The sequence below is a fragment of the Protopterus annectens genome, chromosome 4.part1, assembly GCF_019279795.1.
Source record: "Protopterus annectens isolate FY-2018-M chromosome 4.part1, PAN1.0, whole genome shotgun sequence".
Classification (NCBI taxonomy): domain Eukaryota; kingdom Metazoa; phylum Chordata; order Ceratodontiformes; family Protopteridae; genus Protopterus; species Protopterus annectens.
In genome coordinates this window covers 433,898,260-433,910,801 of record NC_056734.1, presented here as the reverse complement: position 1 = coordinate 433,910,801, position 12,542 = coordinate 433,898,260, and the positions used below count along the sequence as shown (strand labels likewise).

Sequence of the window (12,542 nt, the reverse complement as noted above, 5' to 3'; positions counted from 1 at the left end):
TTTGCTGTTCATAGACAATACAATAAATGTGTATACTACACAGACCTGTGTAATATTTCTTTCTTCCTGTCTTCTTGATTAAACAGGATTGTTCTGTTTTGTGTTTTAGAGCACTGAAAGGTGATACTTTTTTGATAGCTGAAAGAGGTGAGATTGAAGTGAAAGGAAAAGGTAAAATGCATACATATTTTCTCATCAAAAATTTGACTGCCACTGAGAATGAAATAATGGGATGGCCAGTCAAGCAGTCTGACTCTGGAAGAGAATCTGTCCAATCTCTTGAATCTAAGATACAATCACTGCCAAGCTTCATGCAGCAAGGTAAATTATATAGCTGATTAATTAACTCTTAGTCATTGTTTTAGGCCCCTTTACGGTTCTGTAATGAAAAAGCTGAAATAAAATTGACTCCCTTTAGGAATACCCAGCACAAGTCAAGAACATCATACCACTGTTGTGGTGAAGTATGCTGACAGTCATGTGGAATCACAGTCAAAAACTAAAGGCAAGTATTATTCTGAATTAAATGAAACTTCAGTTTCTGTTAGTATATATGGTGATGCAATCTATTTTTATGTAGCTAAAACTGTATTTCAATAAGACAATTTCAGTGTGACATGAAAGAAGATAATACAGCATGATTTTACACAATTCCATTATTTTGAAATACGGCTGTGTATGGGGTAAACCTAATTTTGTAATTTTGCAGATGATTTGTAGTAGGTCCTCTTTTGTTAACATAAGACTCAATACACACACACACACACACACACACACACACACACACACACACACACACACACACACACACACACACACACACACACTCTCACACACACACACACACACACACACACACACACACACACACACACACACACACACACACACACACACACACACACACTCGTTCATATGGCTGCCTCTATATTTGTGTTCACATACCCAACTGTAGCTATATTTATATCCCAGCTATAACTATAGCTTTATCGACATCCATTTATATCTGTCTATATCTAAACATGTGTGTGTGTGTGTGTGTGTGTGTGTGTGTGTGTGTGTGTATGTGTGTGTTTATGTATGTCTGCCTACATACATGGGTATATATACATAGGAAATTCATGTGGGTCTTCTGTACACTAAAGTAAATATCTTGTACTGTATATTTAGGGAACAAGCTTTAGAATGTCTGGCAAAGACAAGAGTCTAGAACTGAATTCCAAAGCCATAGCAAGAGTAGAGCAAATGGAGTGTAGTAAGCTTTGTAGAAGGCGGGCCATTTTGTCCCTGCATGATGGGAATAACAGCTGTTTATATGGCATTCAGTCCGTGTCGCAATTTCTGTTAGGGGTCATGCAGTGTATAAAAAGGTGCCATTCAATCTTTGCATAGCTGCAGGAAATATTAGTTGTTAATCATTTAAAGATCATGTGTGAAGGTCCATCCTACCTTGCAAAAAGTGCTTATTGGCTTCTAATAAACAACTGTAATTCTCACATTTCTATATTTTCATAAAATTGTCCAGCATTTTCCTCTTATCATTTTAAAGAAAAAAAATGTTCATTTAGTGTGATGTAAAGTACACACCATGTGACACTTGAGTCATTATCCCCATCAATATATTTTTGTAATTTGGGTGTCTAATATACTTCACATAAAAGTATTTATTAGGCACTAAAGAAAAGTTTCAAATAATAATAGTAATAATGAATACATACCCTTTTCCCTTTCAACAGAAAGATAGTACTTACACTGTTGAAATGAGAAATGGGTATTCCTATGGGGAAGAAAGGGCACAGACTGAATATCACTATGGATGCACTGTATAATAAAACATATAAATGAAACCACTACAGTGGAATGCCTGTAACAACTGTTCTGTATAAGTAAAAAGTATTTCAGACATTCTGCTTTATTGGATTCATTTATATTCTTTATTTATTAGTATTTTTAATTTGCAGTCATTACTGTTATTTTTCTCCTTTGGACAGAAGTATTTCTATCCTTAGAAGGCCATCATCTGGTCATATCCTTCACCTCCACACAATGGAAAGGACAGGACCATAACAAGTAAAGGCACAGATATTTAAAGTCATGTTTCCCATAAATGTAATTATTTTATGGGAAAATAAGGCCATCATGCAAAATACCAGCAAAAGACATATCAACAAGGCAGAGATGGAATACAGATTTGATTGCCCAAAATATGACTTCATTAATCTTATTTTCTGAGATTTGAGTACCTTCATGTTATCTAATTACTCATGTAGGATATGGTTATCATTTTGTAAGATCCCATTCAAAGTGTTGAAGAAATAGAAATCCAAATCCATTTTTCTTATTTATTTATTTTCTACCAAACAATTGCAGTCATGTTAAGCTAAAACATACAGGCTTAATATATACCATTAGTAACTTTGTTTTAACTTTAGGGGCCAATGTGATAACAAGTTTGTATTCTGAATAGTATCTTTGATTTCTTCCGTGATGTGTGTAGAAACAGTTTGATATGAGCACTTGCCCCAATGTCAAGATCCAAGCAGAGCACACTCTTAACAAACTGAAAGATGTATTATGTTTTGAACCAATAATGATAGCTCTAGATTTTTTCAAACAATTCTTGGTATGCATAGATGCTTCTACTGTAGGCAAAGGCACAGTCTTTTCTCAAATTATATGTAGGGATGAACATTCCATTTTTTTATTCTAGCAGAAAGCTCAGCAATGCTGAAAAGTGCTATTTGACCTTCGAAAGGGAGCGTCTGGCCGTAAAATGGACCCTTTCCAATATCAAATAGTATATGACATGTTATGAGTTTGTTTTGGTAACTGACCATAACCCTTTGTGTATGACACAAAGATTGTAATGCAAAACCATCACATTGGACTTTGATCCTCCATCCTTTTCATTTCAAGATCCACCAGCATCCCGGTCACAGTCAGGTAAACATGATTGGACTGCCTTAGGCCTGCAGCCTATCCAGAGTGGCTAGAACCATTGGTACTGCCGTGGGGTAGTCATGCAACATAGTAATGGAAAGCACACTGATGTTGAGCAGGAGAACATTGATGAACACAGAAATGGGTGTGCTAGAGAGGCTGAAGCAATCAGATATATTGTTTTTGTGGCAATTAATGGGAAAAAGCTGCCTTTGTGAACTGTATTAGGGCAACTAACCCTGCTAAGATCAAATTCCCAGCTCCTGTATCAAGATAGGAGTCTCCAGAGAACAAGGGTATTTGAATGGTGTATCTTAAAAAAAGATGTTTGAAATATATTCTTTAAGCTAGGAGGGGATAAAAAGCTGCTATTCTGCACACTGAAGGAGATATTTGTGGAATCCGGTGAAAATATCTGCTTGTTTGGGACAGAAATCATTATACATACTATTAACTTAATGCGGGGTAGAGCACAAATAGACCCAAGAAGATCTCTGGAAAGACTTAAAGAATTGTGGGAAGACCTTGGCTGAATACTAATTTTTATTTATGTTATTTCCCATGCTTCAGAAGAACCCACACTTTTATCTTCATGTGTAAATAAAACTGAAAATCTTTCTTTTCCTTTTACAACATACTTCTGAATATGCATTAAACAAACACACACACACACACACACACACACACACACACACACACACACACACACACACACACACACACACACACACACATACACATACACATTCATGCATGTGGACATACATATATATGTAGATATATATGTATATTTATTTAGCCTTTGCTGACTGGGTTAGTCCCACTAGGCTAGTAGCCTGTTTGCAGGAAAACCACGAGCTGTTATTTATACTACTGGGGAATTTGGCCAGTGCATTGGGGAAATTCCTCTACTGTTCTATATAGGTGCTGTGGAATCTTTTATATTAACCTGAGCTACCACCAACTCAAGCAGATAGGGCTTCTGTTTAATGTCTCATCCGATGGGCAACACACTCACAAGTGCAGCAGCCCCTTATGCTGCACTATATTAATATACACTCACACACATATATAAATATAGGGGTATATGGCATTACAGCAACTACATATTTGATGTATACTTAATGCATCAAATTTGAGTCATCAATCTCAGTATACTGAATGTAATATCATATATCTGACATTGCCTTTTTCCATTTGTTCCTCACCTGATGGGAAACGGATTTGACTTTGGATCTGTACTTGGCCACTCAAATAGACATCAGGCTCTGTAGCTGAAGCTCCTTCCCTTACCCATCATCCTTTGTCAACTCCTGAGATACTTCAGATCTCATTTGCTGCTTCATTCATAAGATGTGGTGACTGTTAACTTGAGCAGGTTAAAGCACTTAACATCGAAAAGCGCTTCCGTGTATGCGTAGTTCAAAAAAAAAAATCTACATTTCTGCAGGGGGGCTTCACCCCCCTGCACCCCCCACACCCCCCTACTTTATTATTCTCACTCTGAGATCGCACTACAGTGGGGAAAAGGGAATTTTCCCTTACCTGCACTATAGTCTGATCTACGAAACAGGCACACATACACGGAAGCGCTTGTCGATGTTAAGTGCTTTCGTGTATGTGTGTTCAATGTTTTGTGATTCGGACATATGCTAGTCGAGCATGTGTCCGGATCCCATATATATGTATATATATATATATATATATATATATATATATATATTTGGGATTTGGGCTTAAGCTCTTGTGTTTGTTATTACTACCCCTGTAGTACATCTAATTTCTTACCATTGCTGGTATTTTTCTTACCTATAATTAGGTATTTATTGTTACCATTGTTTGGTAACTTCTTTAGCTTGTTGTCTTTACTGCAATGTCAGACAAACCTACTGATTTTAAAAAGAGCTCTGCTTGCAGACACAAAATCCCAAAACCAGACAGACTTTCTCAGTACATGTATTGCCTGGGTCCACGGCATCTTAATGTTAATTATGACATTTGTTCCAGCTTCAATAACAGGGCTTTTGTCAAAAGGGTGTCTTTTCCATCGAAGAATAAATTAATCTTGAAAGGTCATCATCTTCTGCTTTATCTGTTTCAAAAGCTCCATCTTCTGCCAAGAAATCTTCAGAAGAAGCAGCAGATAAACCTAAAGATTTGAGAAAGCACTCCTCTGACTGCTGTCCTCCCTCAGCTTCTTCAGGTTTGGTTCCACCCAGGAAAATCTCTAAAATGTCAGATCCATCCACCTCCAAGGGCTCGATTCTGATGACAATGAAATCTTCAGATCTTTCCTTTCATTCAGATCTGACTAGATCCAAGTCCAGGTCACCTAGATTTTCACCAGAACCAGTGTCTTCTAGGCTTCATTCTCCCTTCCTTCAGAACACACCTCAAAGAGCTTCCTGTCACCATCAACTTTGTCTTCCTTCAGGTCATGCAGGACCCTGTCAGAAGCAGAAGTGGATAGGATAATGAGAAGATTTCTCAGAACCCAGTTTAAGTTGGGTGTAATACCATCTCCGTCTCTCATCAGGCCCATGAGCCTTTCCACCGCACAACCCCAAACTTTGACTCTTAATCTGATCTGTCCTGCGCTTACAGAGATTTTGGACTCAAGACTTCGAAGTATGTCCATGTCAGATCCAAAGACATGCCCTTTTTCAATTCTGACACTTTATCTGATCCACATGAGCCTGACCTTGTCAAATACAGAAGGATCTCAAAGTCTTAGCATCAGTGCTGGATCTGGGGGGGCCGAGATAAATTCTAATGCTCTCAGACCTGCCCCTCTGTCTTGGAGCTTCAAAACTAGACAGCTTGGCTCTGACCACTGCTTCAAGGCTGGAGTCTGTGGGGATCAGGTTTCAGCCCACACAGGCTTCTTTGGATCCAGAGTTGGCAGGATTAAGATCCCCCATGGCTTCAGCATTTGAGGCAGTGGACAGAGCTTTCTCATCTTTAATGGAAAAGACATCCTAACCATCCTCGTGTCCACCCTACACTCAGCTGTCTACCGTACAAGCTGGGTCTTTTCATCTTCTCTCTTCAGCACAGCCAGCCTGGTCCAGCCTTGAGACTGGCCTCATTCAGGACTTTGCTGGCACTTCTGAGTCCTCTCCAGAACCTTCCAGCAAAGATCCCCTCATAAGCAGACATGTAAGAAGAGACACACAGTCTCTCCACAAGAATGATTAATTGAAGACACTGATTTCAATGAAGGGGAAGGGTCCCCCAGATCACCCCTTAAAGATGTTTCATTTGGGGAGATACTCGAACCTTTGAAACAGAAAGGTGGTTGGTCTTCTTCCCACCCTTCCCAACAGGAGTCAGTGCTCCTTGAGGCGTTTGGAACCAGCTGAGCTGCGTAGTCCCTGGCAGATGAGCTAATAGATTTCATCAACTGCTGGGCTTGGAAAAACCCAGATGTCATAGAGCCACCCACAAATGCTCGGACAAGTATCTTGTTGCACCAAAAGATAGGGCTCATTGGAGCACAGGTCCCCTAGTGGTTGCCATGGTGGTTGCACCAGCCACTAAGAAAGAACTAGTGGAACAGAGCTCTACTGTCCATCCCCTTAATAGGGAATCTAAGGCTTTGGACTGATTTGGGATGTGTGTCTATGCATCAGTGACCTTTCCCCTCAGGTCTCTGAATTATTTGGCACATGTTGCAAGATTTCAGAGGGAATTGATTAAACAATTTTCCAGTACCTTCTTGGGTCCATGTCTATAGAGCATAAGTAAACAGTTTCTTCACAACTGGCTACCCTCCAGTCTTTATCCAATGCTTCCACAAGATTGATATCTCATGTTTCAATTGGAGCTGCTAGAGAGGTGGGTTCAGGTTTAACCATTAGAAGGCATGCATGGATGTGCCTCTGTGATTTTCCAGAGTCCTTCAAGTCTTTGCTCATCAATGCCCAATGGATGGATCAACCTTATTTGGCCATAAGTTGAAAGAGAATCTCTCCAGGAGTGAGCAAAATTCAAAGAACCTTTCTGCCATGGGATTCCATTTTTCTACCCCTTAGAGGACCTTTTCCCAGAACCAGAAAATTGTGGTTCAGAAAGTCACAAGGCTCTTCCCAAGATGACTGTGGAGAAAGATCCCCTTGAGGCAGAGGGGAGAATTTTAATGGGAGACTCCACACAGCAGAGGTGGCCCACAACATCAGGGTTTCAGAGCTCCTTTCTTGGAGAAGCTCTACCAATGTCCCTGAAGGGTTACCTGGCTGCTGCAATCTGGAGCCAGTTGGAGGGCACTTATCCCTGCACCTGAAAGCCTGGAAAGCCATTAACAAAGATTCTTGGGTGCAGAATATTATTATAAAGATTAGTACATACCATTTTCCCTTTTTCATTTCAAAACCCTACAAATTAAATTCCCGATGTTCCATTCAGTCAGTGGAAAGCAACAGCTACAGAAATAAAAAAGCTGCTTGTGAAAATTGTCATTTAGCCAGTCCCACCACACTTTAGCCAGTCCCACCAGACCAACAAGGATCCTGAATCTATACAAGATTCTTTTTAGTGCCAAAAAAGACCGGGGACCTAAGACCAGTTTTGGATCTCAGCAATCTAAATCAGTTTGCAAAACACTTGAAGTTCCGAATGGTCATGTATCAGCCCATTCTGCCTCTTTTAAGGAAGGATGATTGGATGTGCAGGTCTATATTACATTACTGAAGTTTCAAAACTTCGAATCTGATATGGTCAACACCATATAATTGAAGTTTTGAAATGTTGAAAATGTAATAAAACACAACAACCTACAAAAACAAACCATTTAAATGCTCTAAGCAGGGAGGCAAGCCACCCTGCGCCCCACCCCCTGTTACTTAAATATACCAACTCCGAAATCACACTACAGTGCAGAAAAGGGAAATCTCCCCTTTTAGCACTGTACGGAGATCTCCGTTAAAAGATTCAATGTTTCAAAACTTCAATCATATGGTGTCGACCATATCAGATTCGAAGTTTTGAAACTTCAGTCTTCTGATATAGATCCTGGATGTGCTGTATAGACATTCAGAATGCATACTATCAAATCAAAATATACAGGTGCTCCAGGAGATATATACACTTCTGGTTGGAATCCAGGCACTTCCAGTTTAGAGCATTGCTCGTTTGTCTCACCACAGCCCCCAGGGTGTTCACCAAGTGCATGGCAGTGGTTGCAGCTCACTAGAGACTGCAAGGATTCTGGATGTTTCCTTATCTAGACAACTGGGTGCTATCTGCTTTCACCAAGCCTAATTCAAGCCAAGGTTTTGTTGCTCCACCTCTATTTCTAGCTAGGCATTACTATAAATCTCTCCAAGTGTCATCTCTACCCTGCCCAAACTCTGGAGTTCATTGGAACATGTCTAGATACCTGGACTCAAGTGGAAAACTAACCACAAACAATACTAGAGATTTTAAGTAAACAAGCATTACACATCCTTACTCTTCATTCACCTCCAGCCAGATTACATATATAACTACTGGGTTTGATGGCACCCTCCATAGTACTGGTTCTTTCAGAATGCTTTCCCATGAGAATACTACAATGGACTTTAGTACAGTGGTCAGTAAGATATCAGCCACTGACGACTCCAATTTGCCTCACAAGTTTTTGCAAATATCACATAGTATGGTGGATTCATTCATAGGAAGTTTCTCAGGGCCATCTTTCACTCTTCCCTCTCCCAAGGCCACAATGACTCTGGATGCCTCCCAGCTGGAGTGGGGTGGGGCATTATTTGGGAAGGACAGTCCAAGGCACATGGTCCCAAACAGAGGCCAGTTTTCACATCAATGTCCTAGAAATGAGAGCAGTCCTACTGACATTTCAGGCATTTCAAAATGTTCTCCATCTGGGGATGATTGCAGTTCAAATGGACAGCATGTCTATAGTCTAGTACATAAACAAACAGGGGAACTAGATCTTACCCACTATGCTGGGAGGCAATGAGAATTGGCAATGGGTGGTCTCTTCTGTCCACTTTCTCTTGGAAATTCACATTCCGAGGAAAATCAACATACTAGCAGACAAACTGAGCAGGTCCATCTTACTCCCTCACAAGTAGTCTCTCAATCAATCAGTGATGGAAATTATATTTTGCCAAAGAGGTCAACAGTAATCTGACCTCTTTGCTTCTCCCTTCAATGCCAAGTGCAGCAGGTACTTTGCCCTGACCACCACAGAGGGGGATTCACTGAGAGACTCTTTAGTTCACGAATGGCCCTCTTGCCTATTATATGCTTTCCTTTCTACTCCTCTCATCCCAAAGTGGATTCAGAAAGCATTGCAGTGGAAGAGCAAGGTTCTCCTCATTGCCGCATTCTGGCTTCACCAAACATGGTTCCCTTTCCTATGGCATCACCTAGGTCACCCTTCCGGGGAACTCAATCCTGTTCAGTAACTTCTGTCTCACCCATCTGGATTGCCTCACTCGGACTTGTAATCCCTCAAAATGACCACATGTTTTTTCCACTTCCAGTGATGGCACTAGAAGTTCCAGACTTTTTTCTGCTGTTTACCACATTCTAGCCTCTACCTGAAAGATTTATAAAAGTGAGTGGAAAAGATTTTCTATCTGGGCTATAATAGACATTTAGATCCCCTCTCTGCACTGATTCCAGTGAGTCTCAATTTCTTGACACTCATTTTCAATGATGGAGCTAAATTTTCATCTAGGTGTGGATCATTCATCTCTGGCTTCCTTAAAGTTGTGCAAAGCTTTCCTTAAGGGTACCTTGCTGCTTTGGCCTCCAATTAAGGACCCTTTTCCTCTACGGGACCTTACTCTTATCCTTCAGGCTTTTATTTAGCCTCCCTTATAACCTTCAGATAGGACAGAATTAAAGTTCTTGTCTTGGAAAACTCTGTTCTTAGCCATCATTATTTCAGCTAGATGGGCATCTGAACTCAGATACATTCTTTTCAGCCATCTTACCTGATTTTTTACAAGGACAAGTGTTCTTTTGGACAAACTCTTCTTGCCTACTTGAAAAGGTGTCGGAAGCAAACCTCAGCCAGTCAATTAACCTACTAGTCTTCTTTCCAAAATTTTCTAACATGGAAGAAAACATGCTTCATTTATTGGATGTTTGTAGAGAGCATAGATTTTATATTCACAAAACTAAAGACATAAGGAAATCAGAACAACTGTTTAGAATATCTAGATTTTTGCCTCATATTTTTGGTTCATTCTCTATAACATTTGTGGTTTTCTGACAAATCATTGTGGATTGAAGCCACCAAATAATGCCACATGTCCCCCATTATTTTAGGCTTTGTCCAGATTTCTTGTGATAAGAGGCTGAGAGGTATGACCGTTTGTATCCTTTTCCAAGGCCACATTGGACACAGCAGTGACAAAACTGACCTTAGCTAGATGGCTCACTGATTGCATTTGTTTTATTTGTAGAAGCAAAGGCCTATCATTACCCAAACATCCTAAAGCACACTCAACCAAATCTATGGCTACATCATCTGCTTTTTGGTCTAAAACATCTTTAAATGACATCTGTGCAGCTACTACATGGTCCATTGCTCATACCTTTATAACTCACTACAAAATGGATATCTTATGCAGAAATAGGGCAGTTTTTGGCTCTGCTGTACTCTAGAATATCCTTCCTCGAGGAACACCCAAGATTACTCTAGCTAGGAACTCTGTCCCATCAGTTAAGGAACAGATAGGTTCATAGGTGTGTACTAGGCTAATGGCCCTGGAGCCTTTACAAGCCTAGCCCATAGGATTACCCTGGCATCTTGCCACAAGACCTTAGTTCCCAGTGCCTCTGTCAAGTAGAGTTACTGGAGTGATCCCTGGGGTGAATTTTCTATTTCCCATCCACTCATCAAGATATTTTTTGAAGACGGCCAGTGAGGTGCTCTGTTTGATATGTATGGGAAGTCTATTCCATAGCATGGGCAGTCTCTGGGTTATGAACCTGTCCCTCCAACATGTTCTGTTGATTTTTGGTAATGAGGTTGAGGTCTCTGGACTGTGTGGTGTGGAGGGATTGGGATTTCTTTAGATGTAGCATTTCTAACAGAGCTGGGTCAGACATGGCTTTGTAAGTCAAGCAGAGATCGTCTCTAAGTAGGTGATATGAGACAGAGAATAGATGGAGTTTTTTGAGTCTGTATATATAGGACAAGCATTTAAGGCCTAGGATCCTCTTTGTGAAGTACTTTTACTGCCTCTCCAGTTGTTGCAGGTGCCTAGTGAGGTACATGCCAAATGGGGCATTGTAACTTGATGATTAGCCTAATGAGGAAAGAGTAGAGGGAGACAATGACCTCTTTCTTCCAGGATGCAAAACCCTTAGTAATGAGATGTGCCACATGGAAGGACTTTCTGACCACAGTGGCAATGTGGTGGTCAAAAGAGAGGTTGCTGTCAACCTGTGTTCCCAGATCTCTTATAAATCCTTCTGTGTTCAGTGAACTACCATCAATGTGATAATTCATGGGAACTGGGTTTTTCCCAAAGGGGATGATGACACATTTTCTGCCACTGAGCTTAAGGCCATGGTTCTGACACCAGTCGTTGGTCTCAGTGAGGCCTTTCTGTAGGATGTCAACATCACTTAGGGAGTTAATACTGGCTCCCAACATGCAATTGTCTGCGAACTTTGTCAGCCAGAGTCCCTTCGTGTTGGCCTGGACTTCTGAGAAGTAGATACCAAACAGGAGGGGACCCAGGAGTGATCCCTGTGGGACTCCACTTGTGACTGGTCAGTAGTCTGACTTGGAGTCAGCTACTTTCACACTGTGGGTTCTATCTGTGAGGCAGTTTGCAGCCCACCTACCGATATAGGGGTTGATACCTAGCTTAGTGAGTTTTTCTATGATTCCTGAGTGGGAATGGTATCAAAGGCCTTGGACAGATCAAGGTAGGCTGTATGAACCACCTTGTCTTCATCCATAGCACTGGTGACTGACTCAAAGAAGTCAACCAAGTTGAGCAGGCATAATCTACCCTTCACAAAACCAAACTGTGTGGGATCCAGAGTTTGGAGATTCCCTATATCCTGACAGAGGGGCAAGTGTTGAATGTGTGTATGACTGTGTATACTGAGGGAGGGGGGTGACTACAGTGGTACTATGAAATCCTTAGATCTGGTTGTCATGCCCTCACCACATAGAAGGATTTCCTCACCACCATGGGGACATGGTGGTCAAAGTTCAGATTGCTATCTATTTGAGTACCCAGATCTCTTACTTTTTCCACTCTTAGGGGGACCATTATTGTAATCCGCAGGTGTGTTTGATTTTCCAAAGGTATTTTTATGCACTTCTTTGCATTTAGTTTGATGCCGTGGTTCTGACACCAGTCATCAGTCTACATCAGTTCTTTTTTTAGGATATCAACATAACTTGGGGAGTAAATGATTGCTCCCAACTTACAGTCATCAGCAAATGTTGTCTACTAAAGGTCATCTGCATTTGCAGTGACATCTGAGAAGTATATCCCAAACAGGAAGGGGCCCAGCACTATGCCCTGTGGTACTTGACTGGTGACTTGCTGGATGTAGACTCCTCCACTCTAATAACATGTGTCCTATCCATGAGAAATTTGGCTATCCATCTGCTGGAGTAGAGG

General features: G+C 40.9%; 1 protein-coding gene across 1 annotated transcript in view; it reads left to right on the top strand.

Annotated features, from left to right (window-relative positions):
• The window catches only part of LOC122801219 (guanylate cyclase soluble subunit beta-2-like), a 475,593-nt gene that overhangs the window by 428,184 nt on the left and 34,867 nt on the right, over positions 1 to 12,542 (top strand). Inside the window, exons 13-14 of the mRNA XM_044070773.1 lie at positions 110 to 321; positions 419 to 505. Of these exons, the coding sequence (XP_043926708.1) occupies positions 110 to 321; positions 419 to 505 (299 nt within the window). The remainder of the gene's footprint in view (positions 1 to 109; positions 322 to 418; positions 506 to 12,542) is intronic.